General features: G+C 39.3%; 1 protein-coding gene and 1 long non-coding RNA gene across 3 annotated transcripts; both read right to left on the minus strand.

Moving 5' to 3' along the window:
- Window positions 1–237: 237 nt before the first annotated feature.
- Window positions 238–14201, minus strand: LOC148426479 (sorting nexin-27-like). Of its 2 annotated transcripts, none has more exons than XM_088411339.1 (13): window positions 13680–14201; window positions 10950–11181; window positions 10201–10393; window positions 9848–9912; window positions 9656–9760; window positions 9489–9567; window positions 8930–9093; window positions 8749–8838; window positions 7525–7674; window positions 5483–5611; window positions 5334–5393; window positions 4699–4747; window positions 238–4581 (listed from the first exon to the last, which is right to left on the minus strand). In XM_088411339.1, the coding sequence occupies exons 1-13, from the start codon at window positions 14012–14014 to the stop codon at window positions 4514–4516; spliced, it is 1719 nt and encodes a 572-aa protein (XP_088267465.1). In that variant the 5' UTR covers window positions 14015–14201; the 3' UTR covers window positions 238–4513. The 2 variants fall into 2 exon arrangements, with proteins under 2 accessions (XP_088267465.1, XP_088267464.1); XM_088411338.1 differs by having other exon boundaries at window positions 4685–4747.
- Window positions 14202–14898: 697 nt separating this feature from the next.
- LOC148426480 (uncharacterized) lies at window positions 14899–15897 on the minus strand. The gene is made up of 3 exons (XR_015865173.1): window positions 15775–15897; window positions 15251–15425; window positions 14899–15177 (listed from the first exon to the last, which is right to left on the minus strand). It is a non-coding gene; the product is annotated as an uncharacterized LOC148426480 (long non-coding RNA).
- Window positions 15898–19898: the final 4001 nt, after the last annotated feature.

The following is a 19898-nucleotide window of genomic DNA, read 5'->3' on the forward strand; positions in this document are numbered from 1 at the left end:
CATATTGTCCGCCACCAGCAGTCAATCGCTATTAATTACATAGTGACGGGTCTTGAAGCGGGTCGATAAGGAAAAGGCCTTTCTCCGCTTTTGGGTATTTGTCTCCCACATCTCATTAAGGGAGGTTGGAGATGAGGAGGGCAAAAAAAAAAAAAAAAGGCAAGTGGATGAGCTGGTGGAAAACCCTCCTAAGAGGATCATTCTAGGACCTCTTCCAAAAGAGAAAGAGACTAACAGTTAATCAAGAAAATTCTTTATTTAAAAGAATACTTTACAATTTATTACAATAAGCCAACAATTTGCAGGTTTGCCAGTTACTTTTTTTCTTTGAGAGGGGGCGCTATTTTCAGAGATGCATGAATTGATACCATCCTTAAATCAATATTCAAGGCAACAAATTAGTCTCTAGAAGGGAAACAGAGACATGCACGCGCGTTCGGTAACATCAGACAAGGTTCACTAGACAAACACAATCCCCACTCCAGCAAACTCAAAGCGATCAATTGGAAGCTCATCACATTCAATTAAGTCTCCTTCACACAACTTGGCTCAAGCTCATTAATCACCTGAAGACTTGAAAAAAAAAAGTAACTTATCTTGCAAGATGCATTAACATTGGTGTCAGCGACCCCGCTAAACTAAATTCAGCAAAATCTTTTTTTTTTTTTTTTAATGTGACTGACAGGAGACAGTCTAGGGGAGAGTGCTTTAGAACGCCGCGTTGTCTGCTGTGAGTGCATGCAGAAACTATTTTTTTAATCATTCAAATTTGGAAAAGATGTTAATGACACTAATCAATGTGGCGTGTCAAATTTACGTTTATTTTTACGTCACAGGGACTTTAGAAGGACTTACAGATAGTGAGCGAAAACTTAAGCGTTCAGCACAATCTGGTTTGTCTTCCGAGTTAGCCTAAAAGCACTTTTCCGCCATGGGGAATAATGCATAGCGAATGAATTTGTTCCAGGCTCAAACAGGTGGCATTATAAAATGTTAATAACCTCTCCAGGCAACGTTTTAATGAAAATGTTCACATTCTTAAAGTAAGCAGCAACCCAAGTGTGCACGAAGGGAAATGTTGGACACAATAAAACAAACATTGTTACATTTAAACTTTACATAATTAATACTATGCTCACGCCAAGCATTATCAACATTTTTTTAAACAGCTCCTCTATTGGATCTCAGTGCTTGACTTTGTTTTGATGACATCATCATTCAGCATGAGGGATTCTGTTTTGATTATCATAATAACTAGATTTCTGCTAAACGATGTCAAATGCAAATAAGGATAAATATATGTACATTCGTTTTTCGTGGACAATGTTACATATTTGTTTGAATGATGGGAGAAGCCGTAATTACAATCTCTTATTACATTCCTCAAATTGCCATATATTCGATTACTCTGGAAACATTAAGGGGATATTAAATTAGACAGTTCATCACATTAAAATGCAGCTACTGTGTGTTCAGCCCTTATCCAAAGTGCATTCACATTTACTTAGCATGAATTTCTTTAGCGCGGTTGTAAATATTAGTCAAATACCGCCTGAACTGAGGGAGCATGAGGGATTTACCCACAGAGCGCAGAAGCATCTGCAGCGGTAAGTTATCGTATGTCTGAATTAAGGCCTATTATAAATCGTATGGACAAAGTCATCGCTGCCAGCGGGGTAGCCAGCAGCGAGAGGGGGCCCCCTACTGTTCATCTTGGGTCATGCACACAACTCGGAGTAAACAACTGTCACTTGTCTCAGGCTAATGCGCAGTAAGACTTAAGTCTTTAGGAAGGTTTGTATAATACTGTAACTATATGAAGGCTGAGTGATGGCTCAATCTGGAACGAACAGTGGGTTATTAACCAGTCAGTCACATTTTTTTTTTAAGTAAACTATAGTGCAAACGGCATCATTCCGTGGAGAGAGAGTGACAGCACCCTTTTAAAATACTGCAAAAATATATGTCTACTTTATTCAGCAATAGGCTCAGTCTATTTTGGGGAGCTTAAGTGGGCGATGTCCTCGCAATCTGACACATTGGGAGTGTTTGCTGATTAACTGCTACCTAAAAACGACTCCCACTAAATCAAAAGGTGCTTTAAGGTCTGCAGTTCTCTTACTTTGCGACCCTTACGAGGCCGCTTTGCCGCATCATTTCACCCATTCAAAGATGGCTTCTTTTGGAGAGATTTTTGCCCATTTTCTGAAAACAAGTTTTGGAGAGTTTTATCGAGGTGTCATTTTAATGAAAAAGAAAAAAAAAACATGTTTTTATATCTCTTATCAACTCAGTCCCGTAATACTTAAAACATCACCCAATATGTGGTCTTGCTTATACAACGGTTCCTTGGTGTCCTGACTTGCTTTTGGATCCCAAAGTCAACCCCATCAAAATATTTAACATGATATGTTCTGTCACTAACCACTAGTCTAAACATGACATTCAGATTAATATTGCGTTTGTAGAATAAACAGCAAAATTTGCATGTTTTTATACATCTCAGCAGGTGGACATTTTGTTTTTGACTGAAAATGGCATCACGAGTTCCAAGTGACAATCAATCACGGCTTGGTCATGTGACACTTGTTTGCTGAACCCTGGTACTTCATTCATATTCTCCATTCATACTTCATCAAATTCCACGAATGCAATGTTAATTAATGTACTGTATTTAGACTAGTGGGGCTGCATAGAACATATTGATGTAAAAAATCATTTTTGGGGTGACTTCCTCTTTTACTCATTCAATTCCAAAGCCACTTTTTTTTAATGGTTTTTAAGTAAATAATTTTCTTTTTAAAGTTTTCAGCTAAAGTAGACACTAAAAAAGGCTGATATTACCCATATATGAATGAAAAACTAATCAATTACTTTAACAAGAGTAACTAAAGTATTCAGTTAAATCAAGACATTAAGTACCAACGTCAACTACGAATGTACTGAAGTAACAGATTACTTTAGTATTTACCTAAAACTACGAATGTACTGAAGTAAATGATTACTTTAGTTGTAATTAACTAAGTAATCAGTAACTTAGGACTTAAGTTCCTAAATAATTGATTACTTTAGCACTGAAATACCCAAAATAATTATTTTGACAATTACAATCAAAAATCGATTGGGTACACAAATGGCTAAAGTAATCATTAATTTTTGGTTATGTAATTGATGACTTTAGTTAATTAATTTAGTACGAGCCGTTGTTAGACCCTCTTTTCAAGCCAATCACTTGAAAAAAAAAGTAGATAATTATGGTACGTGGGAATGAATTTCTAAACACATAAAAAATGTAAAATTTGTCTTTGTAATATTTTTCTTTGAAATTGAATGAGTTAATTATTTCCACTAGCTTAATGCTAACACACGATGCAAAACGCCATATGGTTACAAAATAGCATTGGCGTCACAATGATATAACCAAAATTTGAACACACTCCAACATCAAAACGTGGAATGAAGGCAAACAACGTACCAATACTTAGACATACATTTCTTTTGCATGAAAAACAATTATTATGATGATTATTGCGGCTTACTGTCTACCTGTATTATACTGCCCCTTTATTACAAAGACACACATGTATTAATGGCAAATCCATGGAAAAAAGATGAATTCTGTTCTGGGTACTGTATTCTGAAATGAGCATGATCACAGATTGAATTAAACTCATAGGTCAAGGCACCACTGTACATGTCAATTTACAAGAACTGTTTTTTTTTTCTTCTCTTCTTTCACTTGCTACATTATCCTCTTAAGACCCAGTCTATTCATTTGTGTCCACTGTATTGGACATTTGTTTTTTTATCTAGATCTTTTTGACTCATTCAAGGTGGACTACTAAGTCCTAGTGTGCTAAGTCGACATCCTGACCTTTCCAGTGTCTTACGTGTTTGGGTGAGATGCAGTTAATCTGTCTTGAGACAAATTGGACACAACAGTGAAAAATGAAAAAAAAAAAAGATTCCTCTGAGCTTGTTGTAAATGACACTGATATGAAATATTCGCAGTGTGGTAGCCATAAAGTCGACGCTGTGTCAACAGTACAGCAATATCTCGCTTTGCTTGTGGATCTGCGCAAATTCTGCTTATTGCCACATCCTGTTAAGGGTCTGACGAGACCATGTTGAGAAAACAAAACCTCCCCTTGCATGATGGGTTCCCGAGCACTTTTCCAATCCATATTTACAACATGCCAAAACCGCTTGAAATTCTCGTTTCCAACCCTGCTCCGTGTTTTGCAGTTTCCCTTTTTCGAGTTGCGAAAGACCCTGTCGGTTGATCTCAGGCTATTAAGGCTAACTTACCTCACTTTGTCAGGATTTCAGTCAAGTTCTCCTGGATGCTCTCAATGCGTGACTATGTGCCGGAGTCAAGAGTTGTCTACGTGTTTTGCTGGTTTGTATGAATGGCAATTGGGGGCCCGGCGCAAGGAAGCGTAAATCCATATCCTTCACTGCCTGCATTCAGAAGAGGGCCGGGCTGAGCTGAGTGGAAGATTCTGCGGCGTAGTCAAGAGGTAACGAGCCCTCTTGCAGGGTGCCTCCATTCTTTCGGTGCCTCAGAAGCCGGAAAATGTTCTGTGACGGCAAACATGAAGGGGTCGGAAATCAGCCCCGGAGGAAAACAGGAAGGATCATATGAGGCTTTTTCTTATTGGGACAAAGGCAGGCATAGCTTTACCTTGCCACACATACCATCATGGGAGACGTTCTTGTTGTCTTTGTCCGTAGCGTCCTCTTCCACCTGTGCGCAATAAAAGGAGTCAATTGGTTTTAAATAATGCTCGCGTTAAAAAGTTCCGTGTTACAGCACGCCTTACATCAGTGATCACGTGACTGATCAAAGCTGTTCCAAGATACCGATGCGCAACTCAAAGGCTGCAATTAACGATTTTTAGGATAACTGATTAATCCCTTGATTATTTTGCCGATTAATCGGATAAATACATTCTCATTTTCCTGTCTTACATTAAAAAATGGCCTTGTTTCAAATTGACATTAAATAATAATGCTTTGGTTCCTGGTTTAGTCTGAAAAACGTTTAAATATTTTATTTCGATTCAACACAAAAACAGTCAGCGGACTACAGGAATCGGGTAGCAATTACTGTTGATCTGAAATTCTGAGGTTTAGGGCAATTTCACATTAAAAAGATATTCAAACAATTCATCTATCTTCAAAAAATATTCATGTTTACTTTGATAATTGACTGGTTGTCAATTAGAACTGGCTAAACTGGCTAAGTAAGTGGACTATCCCTTTAAGAATCAATTTTGAAGTGGAATGTGAAAGCCACTACTATGCATTGGAAAGCAGCCAAAAGTCCTTACCTCCTTTCTCCACTTGAGCTCACAGAAAACTCTCTCAAAGCATTCATGCATGTAGTTAAACTGGAATCACAAATAAGACAGATACATCAGGTTTGGTTGAACGCAAAGTAAATTTGCTTTTTTTCTTGCGATCAGCTTTGTCTTCTCACATAAGGAGTGAATATCTTGACCCAACGTGGTTTCTTCTCCCCTCGCGCATACTCAAAGCAAAAGGCCATGCCCTCTTCGTCTGTGTCCCACCTCTGCATCTCGCCCCACTCAAAAGCAATCACCTGGTTCTGAAAGTACATTGGAGTCTATTAGGACAGAGCGTTCGAAAGCAGCGACAATGGAATGAAAAAAACACACACACACACACACAGATTGAACACAAACACAGGCACACACTGGGTACACCTGCATTAGATCCAATACAAGTCTCATTACATTTTAATACATAATGTTCTGTTGAATGCATTTAGGTAATATTCGAAGAACTGAACTGCACTGCATTATACCAAGAGGTGTTTCTAGCATTTTCGGTGCATTATTTAGCAACTGGCTCCAATTATTAGCTGCATCTCAAGCATGATGCAACTCAGTACACCACTGTCACATCAGCCACAATAATAAACTGATATTTTTATAGTTAAATGAATTCCACTCTGATATGGGAACTGAATATTTTGAGCATCTACAGAGGTCATGCCAGGCATCTATTTGGAGTCTGTGTAAACTCAATTTGATCAAATACACCCCAAAATTCAATTAATTTTACCCACAATATTTAATCAAAATTATAATTTATCTGTTTTTCTCCGACGTAGAGTCTGCAATGTGTCCCTGTGCTTGCGTGAGCTTCCGCCCACATTCAAAAACATGCCTCCTAGATTCACTGAAGACTGAAACGTGTATTTGTCTATATCTGTTCTACAGTTAGCTAAATGGCAGTTGTGCTTCACTGCATCATACTGAGATCAGAGATTAGAGATTTTAGTTGCATAATTTAGCAAGCAGGTCAAAATATTAGCGGCACCTGTATGTTGCAAAGCAGTACGTCGCTGCAATCGATGCAACATGTTTCTTGTTAAATTAAATATTTAACCTTTGGCTCATTTGACATCAAATAAACCAGTGGGTTTAACCGCGCTGACTTTGAATGAAATGTGACGTACTGGTGATAGTAGCGGCACGAAATCTAAAATTTTCAGTCAATCAGAGCAGGGGTTTGGGTGCTACGACCAGACAAATGTTTACATTTTTTGTAAAGGGGGCATGGCCTACTTCTCTTTTGCTTATATGAGTTGGTCTCATATAATATAACTCATTATATGGGTCATCAAGGGTTACCTTGATGAGTGCCAGGGAATAACTGAGAGGCCTAAGGCCATATGTCCTATTAATATGGTTAACCCTCAAGACATGATGGATGTTCTAAATTTCATTGCATTTCTTCTCCAACAATAAAAACAGACGGATTAGAGCAAAGAAGTATGAGGCTGGATGATTTTATGGGGCCTGATACGAATTACATGTACTATGTATATGTTATATGATGATACTTGTCTATCATGAATGTCTGAGGAAAAATTTTTAAAATAAAAATGTTGTCAAGGTCACATAATATTCGAGGTCAAATTATTGCTAAATACATCATTTTACTGAATTATGCGCCAATGTACGAAATGATTGCTGATTTTGAATTCTTGCTGAATTCCCTTTCCAACAACACCTGATTGTAAAGTGCCCCTTTTTTCTGAGCATGTCAAAATTTAGTGGACCCCTTCTCTGAATGACCTAAAAGTTTAGATTAAGAGCACCGCGAATTGTAGCATTCATTACAATTTAAATTGGCAGGATTAAAAATTTCAAGTTTTGTGAGGTGAATTGGCATTGAAAATTTACATTTTTTTTTTTCCATGAGTGAAATATTTGGCGTCTGCATCTGCTCAGCTCAAGGTTAGTATCAGTTATAAAAGTAATGGAAAGAACTGCCCCCTAATGGTGAGGGGCCCAATGTTTAATTCTTCACAGGAACAATGCACACAGCAACTAAGAGTAGTGACGGCATATTTTAGAGCAAAGGCCACCATTTCTCCAGAAATCTCCCATGCATTGGATCTCATTAGATTGTGCAGGTGTACCTTGTGACGTGCCTGGAAACTATACACGTTTAGTTAAGTAGCACAAGCTCAGAAGCGGCTGCCCTTGCCTCGAGTGTCCCCTCCTCTGTGCAGGCGTGAAGCTTGAAGTGCTGAATGCTGATGGCAGCGATGACGTGGCCTTTACGTCTGGAGTCGCATGAGCAGTGCGGGAACAAGATTTCGTTGTAGCCCTCGCAGCCCCTCAACAAATTGAGATACTGCCGGGAGGAAAAATTGAGCACAACTTCAAGTATATGATGAAACGTTACATTCATTACACAGCTTGATATAATGGCGCTGTTTTGATGTGATAGCGAAGTATAGTAACTCAAGTAATAAATGGCTGTTTTGTTATATTCCAGTTGTTTTATTAAGTATTTAATGTTGGGCTGGGGAAAAAAGTCGACCAAATCACGTAAGTCCATTTTGAAAATAGGTCAACTAAAAATATCCTCCTCGAAGCACCGGCTAAAGCATGTTTTCACCACCGTTTCTACTGTACACAGATCTTTCTTGCAAATGTACACACTGTTGCGATGGCTGCAAGGCAAAAAAGAATTTGCCTCAAAACAGGGGATCCTGTAAGTTTGAGGTAATTAAAAAAAACTGGCAACAATAAAGACATGTTTAATTATTATTTAAATAATTGGACATACAGCTTAATTGCACGACCCAGTGGCCAAACGGCTGATGCTTTTTGTGTGCTTAAAACCACTAATTGATTTAGTAATTAGCAGGCTTTCATTAAAGATATAGCACGTAGAAATTCCCAAAAAAAGGAAAGATCTTCCCAAAAAACACTAGGGCTGTACTATCGGCGATAATAACCTGGAACTACAAACAATATATAGTGGCTCAGTTTTCAGTGTTCAATTTTTAGCCAATAGGGGGCAGTCTGCTCATCAAGAAGAAATAGACAATGACAAAGAAGAACAGGAAGTTGACGACATAATAGATAACAACAGGCAGCGCCACTCTTACATTTTACTCATGCAATAATGTTGAAGCATCATCTGTACCTAAGTGACCTTAAGGATATCATTAAACTTCTAAAGTACATATATCATGATGTCAGCGTGCCGACTAGCATAGGACATTTTTTGTTTGTCTTAAACTTCATGTATAGACAATAATGAGTAGATACAGTATATCCACAATAGCGGGGCAATTACTCAAATATTTGATGGAATAATCAACAGGATAATAAAATGTCACCTCCTCTAAAACATGTCTTTACTTCTGCTAGTTCTGACAATCGTGGATTAAAAAGGTGGTGTATATGAGCAACTGACCATGGACATATTTTTCTGCTCTGCAAACTTCTGTAGTTGGTAGGACTTCTGCTCTACTTTTATGAAACCTTTCTTCACATCCTCTACAGCCTGTAAAAAGAGAAATCGATTTAAAGAGGGTGAGAAATAAACATTGCACCTTTTCAGCACACACACACACAGACACAGACACAACACACACCTGGTGGAAGAAGTAGCTGACAGCAAGTTGGTTGTCATTGAGCAAGGTCTCCTCTTCGGTAGTGAAGAGCCACTTGCGCATTGTGAGGCAGGTTCCGGGGATGGCTGAGGTGTAATTCTGCACGTACAGCTTGTGGGGGAACTCATTGGGGGCGAGCTTACGTACTGAACAAAAGAACGGAAAGCAGCTGGAGAAATCCAAAAGACATTGGACAAATATGCCTCAAGAAAAATGAAGCGTGGGTCTCAACTCATCATTGTGCATGAGACACGTTTGCTTTTTAAAAAGGACAGATGGGCCTTGGCATTCACAGATAATTATAGAGAAGAGGTTTGGAAAAAACAAAAAGATACTTAAAATAGATTATGCAAATTTTTAAACAACAAAATGCAGTCATTGGCATAGTTTATATGTATAATTTCACATATATAAGTTTCTTATTTTTATTAGTTTTTTTTATTGTTATTATAAGGAGGTTCAACTCTTGTTTCCTGTGTAGAATTTGACTTATTCCTGTCCTAAAAAAGAACGCAAGTTTAGTGCTCAGTTGTGTACTCACAGAAGTTCGTGTTGATGACTTCAAACAGTGCAAAGTAGCGGGCCGTTATGTTGTCCATCCCTAGTTTCATGACCAAAGCCTGAAAGATGAAGGAAGCAGTCAAATGCATGAGGAACGTAATATTAAGTGACGTGTTAAAGGATTTATTTATTTACTTATTTTTGTACCTGGTACACCTGGTCAGTGGTGGAATTTTTGCGAACCCGCACAGTGATCGCTGTCTGATCGGGAAGAGCTATTCTCAAGTCTACATCCCACACGCCGTTGTAGTTCTAGATCATGGGAGGGAAAAGTTGCCATGAGGTAACGTGCCGCGGCAAAACAAAACACTAATTCGGAGTAACGCAATCATTTCTTACTTCGTCTGACTCAGAGAGGAACTCCTGCATGATGTCACTTTCGCCGATGACCCTCACAGAGCACACTGGAGACAAAACATAATAAATGTAACAATTTGCCCTTTATTTACACTTCCAGCCCAGTAAGGATGACGTTTATAACTGTCATTGGAGATGAATAAGGTACCCGGTAAAAATGGATTTTTGACGTCTATAATCGTCAATGGCAGTGAATGAGTGAAGGAATGCATGTTTTTCTAAGTCCTGTAAAGACAGTAAATACTACTGGAGTTGAAAATGTGTATAAATATTTGGGCCTTATTTATGATGCATGCACACTGAAACATATTCCAAAGAGGCTCTTCACTGCACACCTCTTTCCAGATATTCTTCCAGGCCTCGTCGTCGTGCGTCCAGCTGCTGTTCCGACAGAGAAAAAGGCCATTTCCCAGGTAGCTTGGGGAACGTAAAGTTGGAAAACTCTCTTTTCAGGTTTTGGTGAAGGATTACAAACTCTCGGTAGCGTTTAGAGCACAGCTGCCTTCCCGCCATATAGACGTTATATACCTGGAGGGAGAACACAGTTGGTGTTGAAGCTGGTAAGCATTAAATAAGGATAAATATATAGCTCATCAAAGTCAAAAAAAAAAAAATCTTTGTGCCCTTGCTTGTATGAATACAACGTTCTGCTTAATATAGCATGAGTGGAATATGAATGAAAAGCAAAATCTAGTCCAGCAGTCTTTGAGCAGTAGGAGGGGGAGACGTTGGACTGGTTACCAGCCAATCGTAGGGGACTCACTGACTAACCACCATTCACACACTCAATCACACCTAGGGACAATTTAGTGTCCAATACTAAATTTTTAGGTACTTTAGTAATTGATTACTTTGGTACTTTAGTACTTAGAGTAATTGATTACATAAGTACTTGATTCATTTGGTACGGGCCATTTTTAGAGCCTCGTTAGGCCAAACACTAAAAAAATAAATAAATAAATAAGTACCATAGTACTGAATGCCTGGACTTTTGAAAAATGTAAATATTTGTCTTTAGGATTGAATCAGTTGAATATTAGAAATTGTATTGCACACACTGACCATCTTCTTCTCAGGTACTCACCACAAATCTTTCCTGGTTGAACTCAGTGTGTTTATAGCTGGGCACAGAGATGGGGACCGCCTGCTTGTCGGAGTAGTCATAAAAGGATTGAGCCGAGCCATCGTCCCCGACGTCCAGACAGTCGGCTTCCTGAGGCGGGACTGAGAGCACGGTCAGTACCAGCTCCCTCTCTCCGGCCCGGATCAAGTCCACGACTTGCTTGTGTGTGGCACCTTCGACATTTACTCGGTTCCTATTCCAACAAAGGAAGACAAGGAAGGTCAACCAATTTGTTTTGCATTGATAGGCTCACAACAATCACAATTTTATACCATCAAATGTGGGAAAAACGTCAATTCCTTTAGGGCTGCAGAACCTCTGAGCATGAGTTAAGATATCCTACCAAAATTGAGCCAAATTTTCCTCTGTCAAAGTGAAGCTAAAGCTAAAGAAACACCAGCTAATTAGCCTTCTCGCATTTGTTTTATACCATCAAATGTGGGAAAAACGTCAATTCCTTTAGGGCTGCAGAACCTCTGAGCATGCGTTAAGATATTCTACGAAAAGATATCAAACTGAAAATTGAGCCAAATCTTCCTCTCTCAAAGTGAAGCTAAAGCTAAAGAAACACCAGCTGATTTAATTAGCCTTCTCGCATTTGTTGTCCTTCAGTAGGCCTCTTATATTTGAAGAAGGTATCCAGTAACAATTTACAGTCGCCTCACCTATTTGCGATTCACTAGTTGTAACTTTAAATGATTTTTATTTTGAAGCTACTATGAAACAAAGGCTATCATATTGTTAAGTCTAATGGAGCAGATGTTTATGCTAAGGTGTATGCCAAAAGTGTGTTTTAAGCTAATTAAAACAGTTCCCCCAAGGGACCTGATGGGTGTTTTGTGTTGTAGATTGATGATAGTGCTGAAGGATAACAGCAGTGAAGCAAGATGTTGTTGGAAGCAAATCCCTTTGCCAATAGTCAGCTAGAACACAAAACAACAGGAAACGCTTTCAGTGGAACTTGTGACTGACAGTCAGCTGTTCTTATGTCACACTGCATGGTGAAACGTTCCATGGGTACAACAAATGAAGCCAGGAGATAGAACGCAAAGCAGTAAGCAGGTGTGGTGACAAAAAAGTGTTGACGAGTGCAAAGCAGCGACTTAGCACTTTGGCAGTACTTCAATCCTTGCAGTTTTATGACTCCATAAGCACCTCATGTAGTGACTTTTGGTCCTGCAGCTTCAGCACTTTCCAAAGTGTCATGAAGTCACTTGTTTCACCGTGTTTCCAGGGAATGATTTATATTTTCAATTGCCTTGTATCATTTGTTATGAGACTTTTTTTTTTTTAATTGATGATGGTCATTTTGTGATTTCACCCTGTGCAAAACGTGAAAATTGGGCCTTTGCTGACTTTGATCACAAGGGAGGAAATTGCCAAATTTAGCCCCAATTGTCAATGTGTGATCCTTCCTTAAGCTAATCATCTTGTTCTGGAAGTGTTTCTCAACCTTTTTTTTTCAACGGTATATCCCCCCATGGAATACTTGTACCCACTAACCAGTGAAATGCGACATTCGCATTGCAGAGGAGTCACTGTATCACACCTTAGCAACATGTTGCCTAATGTTCAAATTCATTTGTTCTTAATTTGAAAAGAAAATTATACTGCTCCTGTCAGAGCATTAAAAACATTAAAATAAGATTTGCTGATACATGCGGCAACCCTATTACAATCTCATGTAAATGTTGAAGTACATCCAAGTAACCTCAGGGGTACGCCGAGAAGAGAAAACAGTATGCATTGATCCAGTGCATGGAGACTGAATCTCCGCTCTTTTCTTGTAATGGGATATTAGTTTCTTGTATAATTTCAGTTTAAGGTGAAATAGGAACAATTTTAGAGTGTGTTTTTGTTCAATTTTGACAGCACTCAGTTTAATACACAGTAAGCTCTCTCATTTGATGAGGTTAACTTTTAGACACATTTCCATGTTTGTTTAGAGCTTTTAAATGTGAAGGTATTCACACACACATTTGAAACAATACATTTAAACAATTTTTAAACAATATTTAAAAGGGAAAGCAATGGGTAACTTGTGTACAAACACTGCAAATCAGAGTAGCAGCGAGAATACATGATAGTGTAAATGAATCTGAGGATTTTCTATGACAAATACGTTGCGATGGGTTGAAAATACAGTGTCAATGCAAACATGCACAAGCCCTCAGAAATAACGGGGCCACCAAACTGCCAGGTTACTGCAGGCTATCCTCCACTGATAAAAGTGCATGCTGCCACAAGCCAATGAGATGGCAACTATGCCAGAGCAGAGCCAATCACGGATAACCGTTCCTGGGCTTCTGTATACCTTGAACGCACACAAGCACGAATGAAGCTGAAGCGGATGCTGCACGTTCCTCTCCATAGCAACAGAGCCTAACATCAGCCACCAATCCCCACAGTACAGTGCAATGCGGTGAAAGATAGTAAATTTATGGAAGACAAGAGTTTAGCGGTGCTGATGAGAGTGAAGTGGCTTGGTGTTGCCAGATAAAAGTCATGCATGCATGGGAAAAGGGGAAAGATAGGAGTGTGGAGGGAACTTGTGTGACAGGAATGTCTAATAACCCATCGCACAAACAAGCCATTCACAAGCCCAGTGCAGCTTCACCACCGGCACCGACTTAGTAAACAAACAATAGGAGCACGGGTGACCTTTTATGACATAAAAGCAAATCCACTTACACCTCGAGAATCCTGTCCCCTTTCGAGATCCCGGCTCTGTCGGCGGCTCCTCCAGGCAGGACAGCGCTGACGTGCTGCAGCGGAGCGTACAGCTCCCCGTTGATGCTCCGGAGTTGCCCCCCTTCACTAACTTGGCCGCGGACGTTGAAGCCATAGCCCGAGTCCGATTTGACGATTCGGATGAGCCGCGGGCCCGACGTCACGGTAGCGTTGGGACTCTGGAAGCCGCCACAGCCGCCGCCGGTGTCCGGTGTCCCGTTTCCGCCCCGGATGCCGTTACAAGCTGAATACTGAGGCAGCGGTGGACAAAACGTGTGCCCCTTTACATCCGCCATTTGTTTATAGCAATTGTTCCATCCGCCTCGATTGGAAAACACGATGGATATTAGCTGAGCGGGGGTAAGCTAATCAGCTGTGCTAGCTAAAGCGCGAAACCACCCGGGAGAACGGAAAATGCCGAAAGACGCCGATGGTAAACGAGACCGCGCCTTAGCGCGCTCACGTGAACTTTATCACTCGTCGCTCGTGTTTTAGCTGAGCGCTTCCTGCGAAGTCGCGGATTTTACATGTGAAAAATCAAAGTAAACTAACACACAAGCACGTCACAAAACATATGAACACCGTCGTACGGATGTCAAAACTGACGACATACTCGGTATGAAATCTGGCTCCGTTTAGTTGACCACTGATTAAGATTCACATAAACTGTGTCATTCTAGTACGCGCAGAACGATACGTGGCGTTTGACTTGCATAGTGATACAAATAAGTAGAGATAAATTAAATGCTGGATAAAATAGTGTAGATATTTGAACTATGCAATCATAATTAATGTACCCATCCAATGTATTTCAGGAAAGCCGAATTACCGGGTACTCGCAGGAAACCAAAGGCAGCTACACCCCCCAAACCACCCACAAAATATGAATCACTGATTAATTTTGTGTTTATGATGTGAACACAGCAAAGAACATATTATTCTAATAAAATGAGCTTCCGTCACACATGTGAAACACCACGATAGGCTTGCCAGACATAAATTATTATGTAGAATTCGATTAAAAGGATTTTGATGGGTGCATTCGACCTTTTAAGAAATGCTGACTTTTATCTGTTCGAAAATTCAACATTAGGTGGCAGCAGTCATGTAAATATAGTCTATCCATCCATTTAGCCAGCAATCAGCCAACCAGCCACATGCCACATACATCATACAAAAATAGAGAAACAGCATTTTATTTCTTTTCAAACAAGACAGACTGCCAGATAAATGAGATATGGCTCAAACTTGAGAAAAGTCAATTACCATTCATGGCATTTTATGGATAAGAAAGATATCATGATCCAGGCATAAACATTTAAAATAGATGTTTTCATGAAGGAGACAACAATGTAAGAAATGTTGCCATAAGAACACAAAACTCATTGAAGTCCATAACACCGTCCCCATTGGAGTCAAGCCTGTTGAAGAACTCAGTCAGTGACTGATTGCTGTCAAGCTGCATAAAAGAAATCATGGAATCAGACCATCTTAGAGTATGAAGAAATACTGTATGTTTTCTCATTTCTCACCTGCATGCAGCACTCTTTGCGTAGCATCAAAGCGAAATCTGCCTTGGTCATACTGTTTGGGTCACCGGATCGCTCTGCATACTCGACAAATGTTTCCTGGAGAATGCACATCGCTTCGATCAACCTCGGCTGTGTGCACGTTCCTGCCAACTTTGTCCTGGCGCTCATCTTGACTCTGGAAGAAGAAAATATTGTCTGTACAGTATACTGTATACTTGATGCTGAACAGTCATTATTTAGAAAGAAACCGTCACTTACCAAACTTGTTTCAACAACTGACGAGTTCAAATGAACCGTAATTGGCTACAGAGCTTTAATAAATTTGGTGACACACCCTTTTCAATCGTTTTGCACAATGTGAAATGTTCTGTGTTTGATGTGATCCATTTCTGGCTGTTTTTAGCCTTGAATGTTTAGTTATTTGTTTGCGTGACAGGGAGCCTGATTTGTCAACTCTAAAAGCATGTCAAGTGAAAAAAAGCAAAATGAAAAATGTCTAAAATGTTCTATGTGCCCCCACTTACCTGAACATGATCATCATTTGTGGACCCTGTTTTTATCTATTTCGGGGGCAGTCATTTTTCTACGTAGGGACCTCACAGCTGCTGAGGGCCTAAGTGAGATAACCACCAATTACAGCTCAGTTTACGGATGTCACATGACTAAACTCAGGAAACTACTACATGAGCCATGATTGGCTATTACTTGAGCCTTAGTGATGCCATATGTGTTGATTTCTGCTGCTTAATTCAAATTCCATAAACAATATTAATCAGGATTCCATGCTCAGATTGGTAGGGTGACACATGTTTGATTGATTGATCAATTGATTGATCAATTGAAAATATAAACACACTGCAAAGTTTAGGAATAAAACTGAATAATAAAGTAAATCAAATAATATAGTTCAGTTTAGTTTACTTGTTCAAAGAGAGGAGGAAACATTACAAAATGTATCCAGCCCCGTTTTCCATGTTTAACTCATATGACGTTAACGCTTTCAGTGCCATGGGTGAGAATTTTCATCATGTATTTTTTTATTTTTTTAATGAATGGGTATAAGACACTTCTGGCCACCTTTCCTCTTAATATTAAGGCAATCAAGCACTGTAGTAGTGTATTAATGTAATATGCGTAAAAAGTTATATTTCCGTGAAAAACACAGTTTAATTGTTTTTGTTAATGTTTTCGTCAAAGAGAAGGACTGTTGGGATATTTCATGCCACTAATCCAAAAATGATTAGTGTCAAAGTCACTGGTATGCAGAAAAAGCATCTTCTCACATAAGGCTAATTTTGTCCTTTAGTCCAAAATATCTTAGTGTCTCTAAAATGGCCTATTTTCAAACAGTGATGACTAATTTCTAAAGAATAGAATAAGATAGAATCTTCCTTTTTTTTACCCAGATAAAGAATGGAATCCAGTCTTTCATATGGTACCTCCTTCGTTTACATAGACATACCACACAATATTTTTTCAACCTTGAAAGATCCGCCAAAATGCTCAAAATCGGCTGGCACTCCAGGTGTTGCCTTTTTGGATAACACTTGGCACTGAAAGAGTTAATAAAATGATTCTTTGAGTTGGTTATAGAATACTATTGTAAAGGAAATATTTCACCTGACTTCCCCTTTCAATTGTTTTAAGTGAAAATACCGTAACTTACTGCCCTGCCCTGTGCTTAAGAAAAAAACAAAATGCAATGCATTGTCTCTAAAGAGGACGTTTTGGCATGCAGTTTTGGATGACATTTTTACTGTCCAATTCTTCCTACTGAGAAATGTGCTTCTATTTTTGGTTACTCATTTCTCCGCAGACACACCTCTGTCTGCTCTAGTCTGCAACAGGTTCTCACAATCAATTTGATGTTGGCCTTATCCAATAAACGGAGCTTTTGGAGACACACCCAACAACACATCACTGTCAATAACAGGATGTTCTGTTCTCATTTGAGGGTTGGGAGTTACTGTAGACAGCAAAGTTACATTCTATTTATTCACTGAACATGATGTGTTCAAAGACATATCAAGGAATTTTGTTGTCAAGTCTGAAATGATATGGAAAGGGTATCAAAAATATTTAAATATATGATGTGTAAGCTGTCAGGGAATCTACAAGCTCACAGTTTATTGTAGAGAATATAAGTGAATAAATACACAAATATTTAAATTGATATAGATGTGAAAGAAGCATTTCATCATAATTTAATTCATTTATAATATAATTCATTTATAATTTAATTCAGGATGAATTTTGGGCTGTGGTATTCTTCACTGATGAATGAATCATCCATTTGATAGACAAATTTCTCGCACTTGCTTTAGGGCATTTTCTTGAGCAGTGTTCTTGAATGCCTTTTTGTTGCAATGGCAACAGCCACAACAACACATGAACATTGTATGACATGATGTGGCATGGAAAAACATGACACGACTTCACATGACCTGATTTGACATGAATTTAACATGAATATAAACCTGAGCTGACATGGCATGGCTGGGCATGACATCACACACTCTAAAAACAGTTGTCATAAAATACACCACATGGGGCCAAAAGTTAACAGACCCAACTTTTTGGGTAATTCATTTGACCTAAAATTTGGGTCTGTTTTATGCATGGCCTAACGCTAACCCACAAAACAATTTTATTTTTGCGGTTGACACAATGTTTAATTTTATTTTTGGACAAAACATCCAACTTTTTTTTTTAATTTTATGAAATTGATTTTATGAAACTGAATTATCCAAAAAGTTGTGTCAGTCCAAGCCTGACACAATTTGGATTATTGTTTGATCCAACGGATTTTAGAATGTTGAGTCTAAAAGTTGGGTTAAAAACAAACATGTTCCACTTTTGGGGGGGGGCAAAAACAATTGAGAAATTTGGGTCAAATAGACCCAAGTAATGAATGACCCAAAATTTGGTTAAGACGGTCGTTGACCCAATTTGGGTTAGTTTTGATCCAAGTTAGAACGTTCAAACTCAAAGAGTTTGTTTTAAAAAAAAATGCCACATTAAGGGAAAAATGAAACCAAATCACTACTTGGATCAATATGAATTCAATGTCGTTTTTTTTTTTTTTTTTTTTTTTAATTAAATAAAACAATACTTTTCTGCTGAAGGTTGGGTCAAACTCACCCAAATGTTGGTCAGTACCTTTGTTAAACTTTTATTCCTGCTGTTTTTAGAGTGTATGAAACAGCATGACGTTGCATCATGAATAAGGCACAAAACCGTTCAAAACCATTTTTGGGACCATTTTCTATACAGAGAAGAAAAATTGTAGGGGGTTATTTAGTGGGTGATTCACTTGACCTTTTAGGTTAATTGTATGACCCCAAAATTGGATCAGTCCATTGCTGAACCAATTTGGATGATTTTTAAACAACTTTTTCAGAATACTCATTCTAAAACCCATCCATTATATGTAGCCGCTTGTCCGTATTAGGGTCGCTGGCATGCTGGTGCCTATCCCAGCAGTCTTTGGCCAGTAGGCAGAGGGACACCCCAACTGGTTTCCAACCAATCGCAGGGCACACAGTGATGACCAACCATTCACATACCCAATCACACTAATGGACAAGTCAGAGTTTCAATGCACCTGACATGCACATCTTTGGAATGTTAGAGGAAGCCGGAATGCGTGGAGAGAACCCATGCCGGCTCGGGGAAACCAACCCATATTCTTGGGCAAATTGGACTCAACTCCACAGATGAGGGCCGGAGCCAAGATTCAAACCAAATCTCAGGACACTGATGCTGATTTATTAATATTGATAATAAAAAGAAACAACCAGCATTCTCATCAATCTTTATTTTGTTTTATATACTTTCACTGACAATGCTCAATAACCACCAGGGCCGCCCCGGCCACCCCGACCTCCCCGATTACCGCGGCCACCGCGACCGCCGTCCTCATCGTCACTGTCCCCTCCTCGGCCACCCCTACCCCCCTTACCCCCCTTACCCCCCTTGCCACCGCATTCATCTTCGTCACTGCTTCCTCCTCTACTACCTCTACCGCCCTTGCCCCCCCTACGGCGCCATTTTCCACCCCTGCCACCCTTTCTGCCGGCCTTTCCGCGCTGGCGTTTAATCATTTTGCCCATGCAGACGATGAACTCCTGGAAGGTGAGCTGGCCATCAGCATTCGTGTCCAGTTCGTTAAAAAACTCGTCGATATCACACAGCTCGAGTTTTCCCTGTAAGCATATAAAATGAGCCTCTTGTTAAAAAAAAAAAAAAAAAAATCTGCATCAAAAATAATTTTCTTGCTTTGCCACTTACCTCATAATCTGGGGAATTGATTTCATTTGTCACCAGCTCCTTAAATTGATCCTTGCTCAAACAGTCGGTTTCATCGCTCGAGTACTCCTCAAAGAGGTCCACAAATCTCTCGATGCAGTCTTGTATGTCAGGCATGGCTGATTTGGGAGGCTAAGAAGTCTGTTTCTGGTAAAAGATGTGGCGAAAAAGGTCTTGAGTTAGGACCGCCTCAAATTAGGATCAAGGGATGTTAACCACATTTGCAGAATGAACTACAAATTAACCATCAATTGGTACAAATGCACAGTGTTAATAATAGCAAAAATAATACAGACAACGTTGACAGTCTCAAACGCAAACTATACACCAGTCATACACT

Source organism: Hippichthys cyanospilos, chromosome 3, assembly GCF_059441005.1.
Source record: "Hippichthys cyanospilos isolate Australia breed blue-spotted pipefish chromosome 3, RoL_Hcya_1.0, whole genome shotgun sequence".
Classification (NCBI taxonomy): domain Eukaryota; kingdom Metazoa; phylum Chordata; class Actinopteri; order Syngnathiformes; family Syngnathidae; genus Hippichthys; species Hippichthys cyanospilos.

Bases quoted from the DNA above. Each gene is read 5' to 3' on its own strand.
- LOC148426479 (XM_088411338.1), bottom strand. From the start codon at position 14,014: ATGGCGGATGTAAAGGGGCACACGTTTTGTCCACCGCTGCCTCAGTAT. The intron at 9,094-9,488 runs GTGAGTACACAA...TCTTTTGTTCAG, and splicing joins AGTCATCAACACGAACTTCT to TACGTAAGCTCGCCCCCAAT. The intron at 4,748-5,333 runs GTAAGGACTTTT...TATTGCGCACAG, and splicing joins AGCTCAAGTGGAGAAAGGAG to GTGGAAGAGGACGCTACGGA.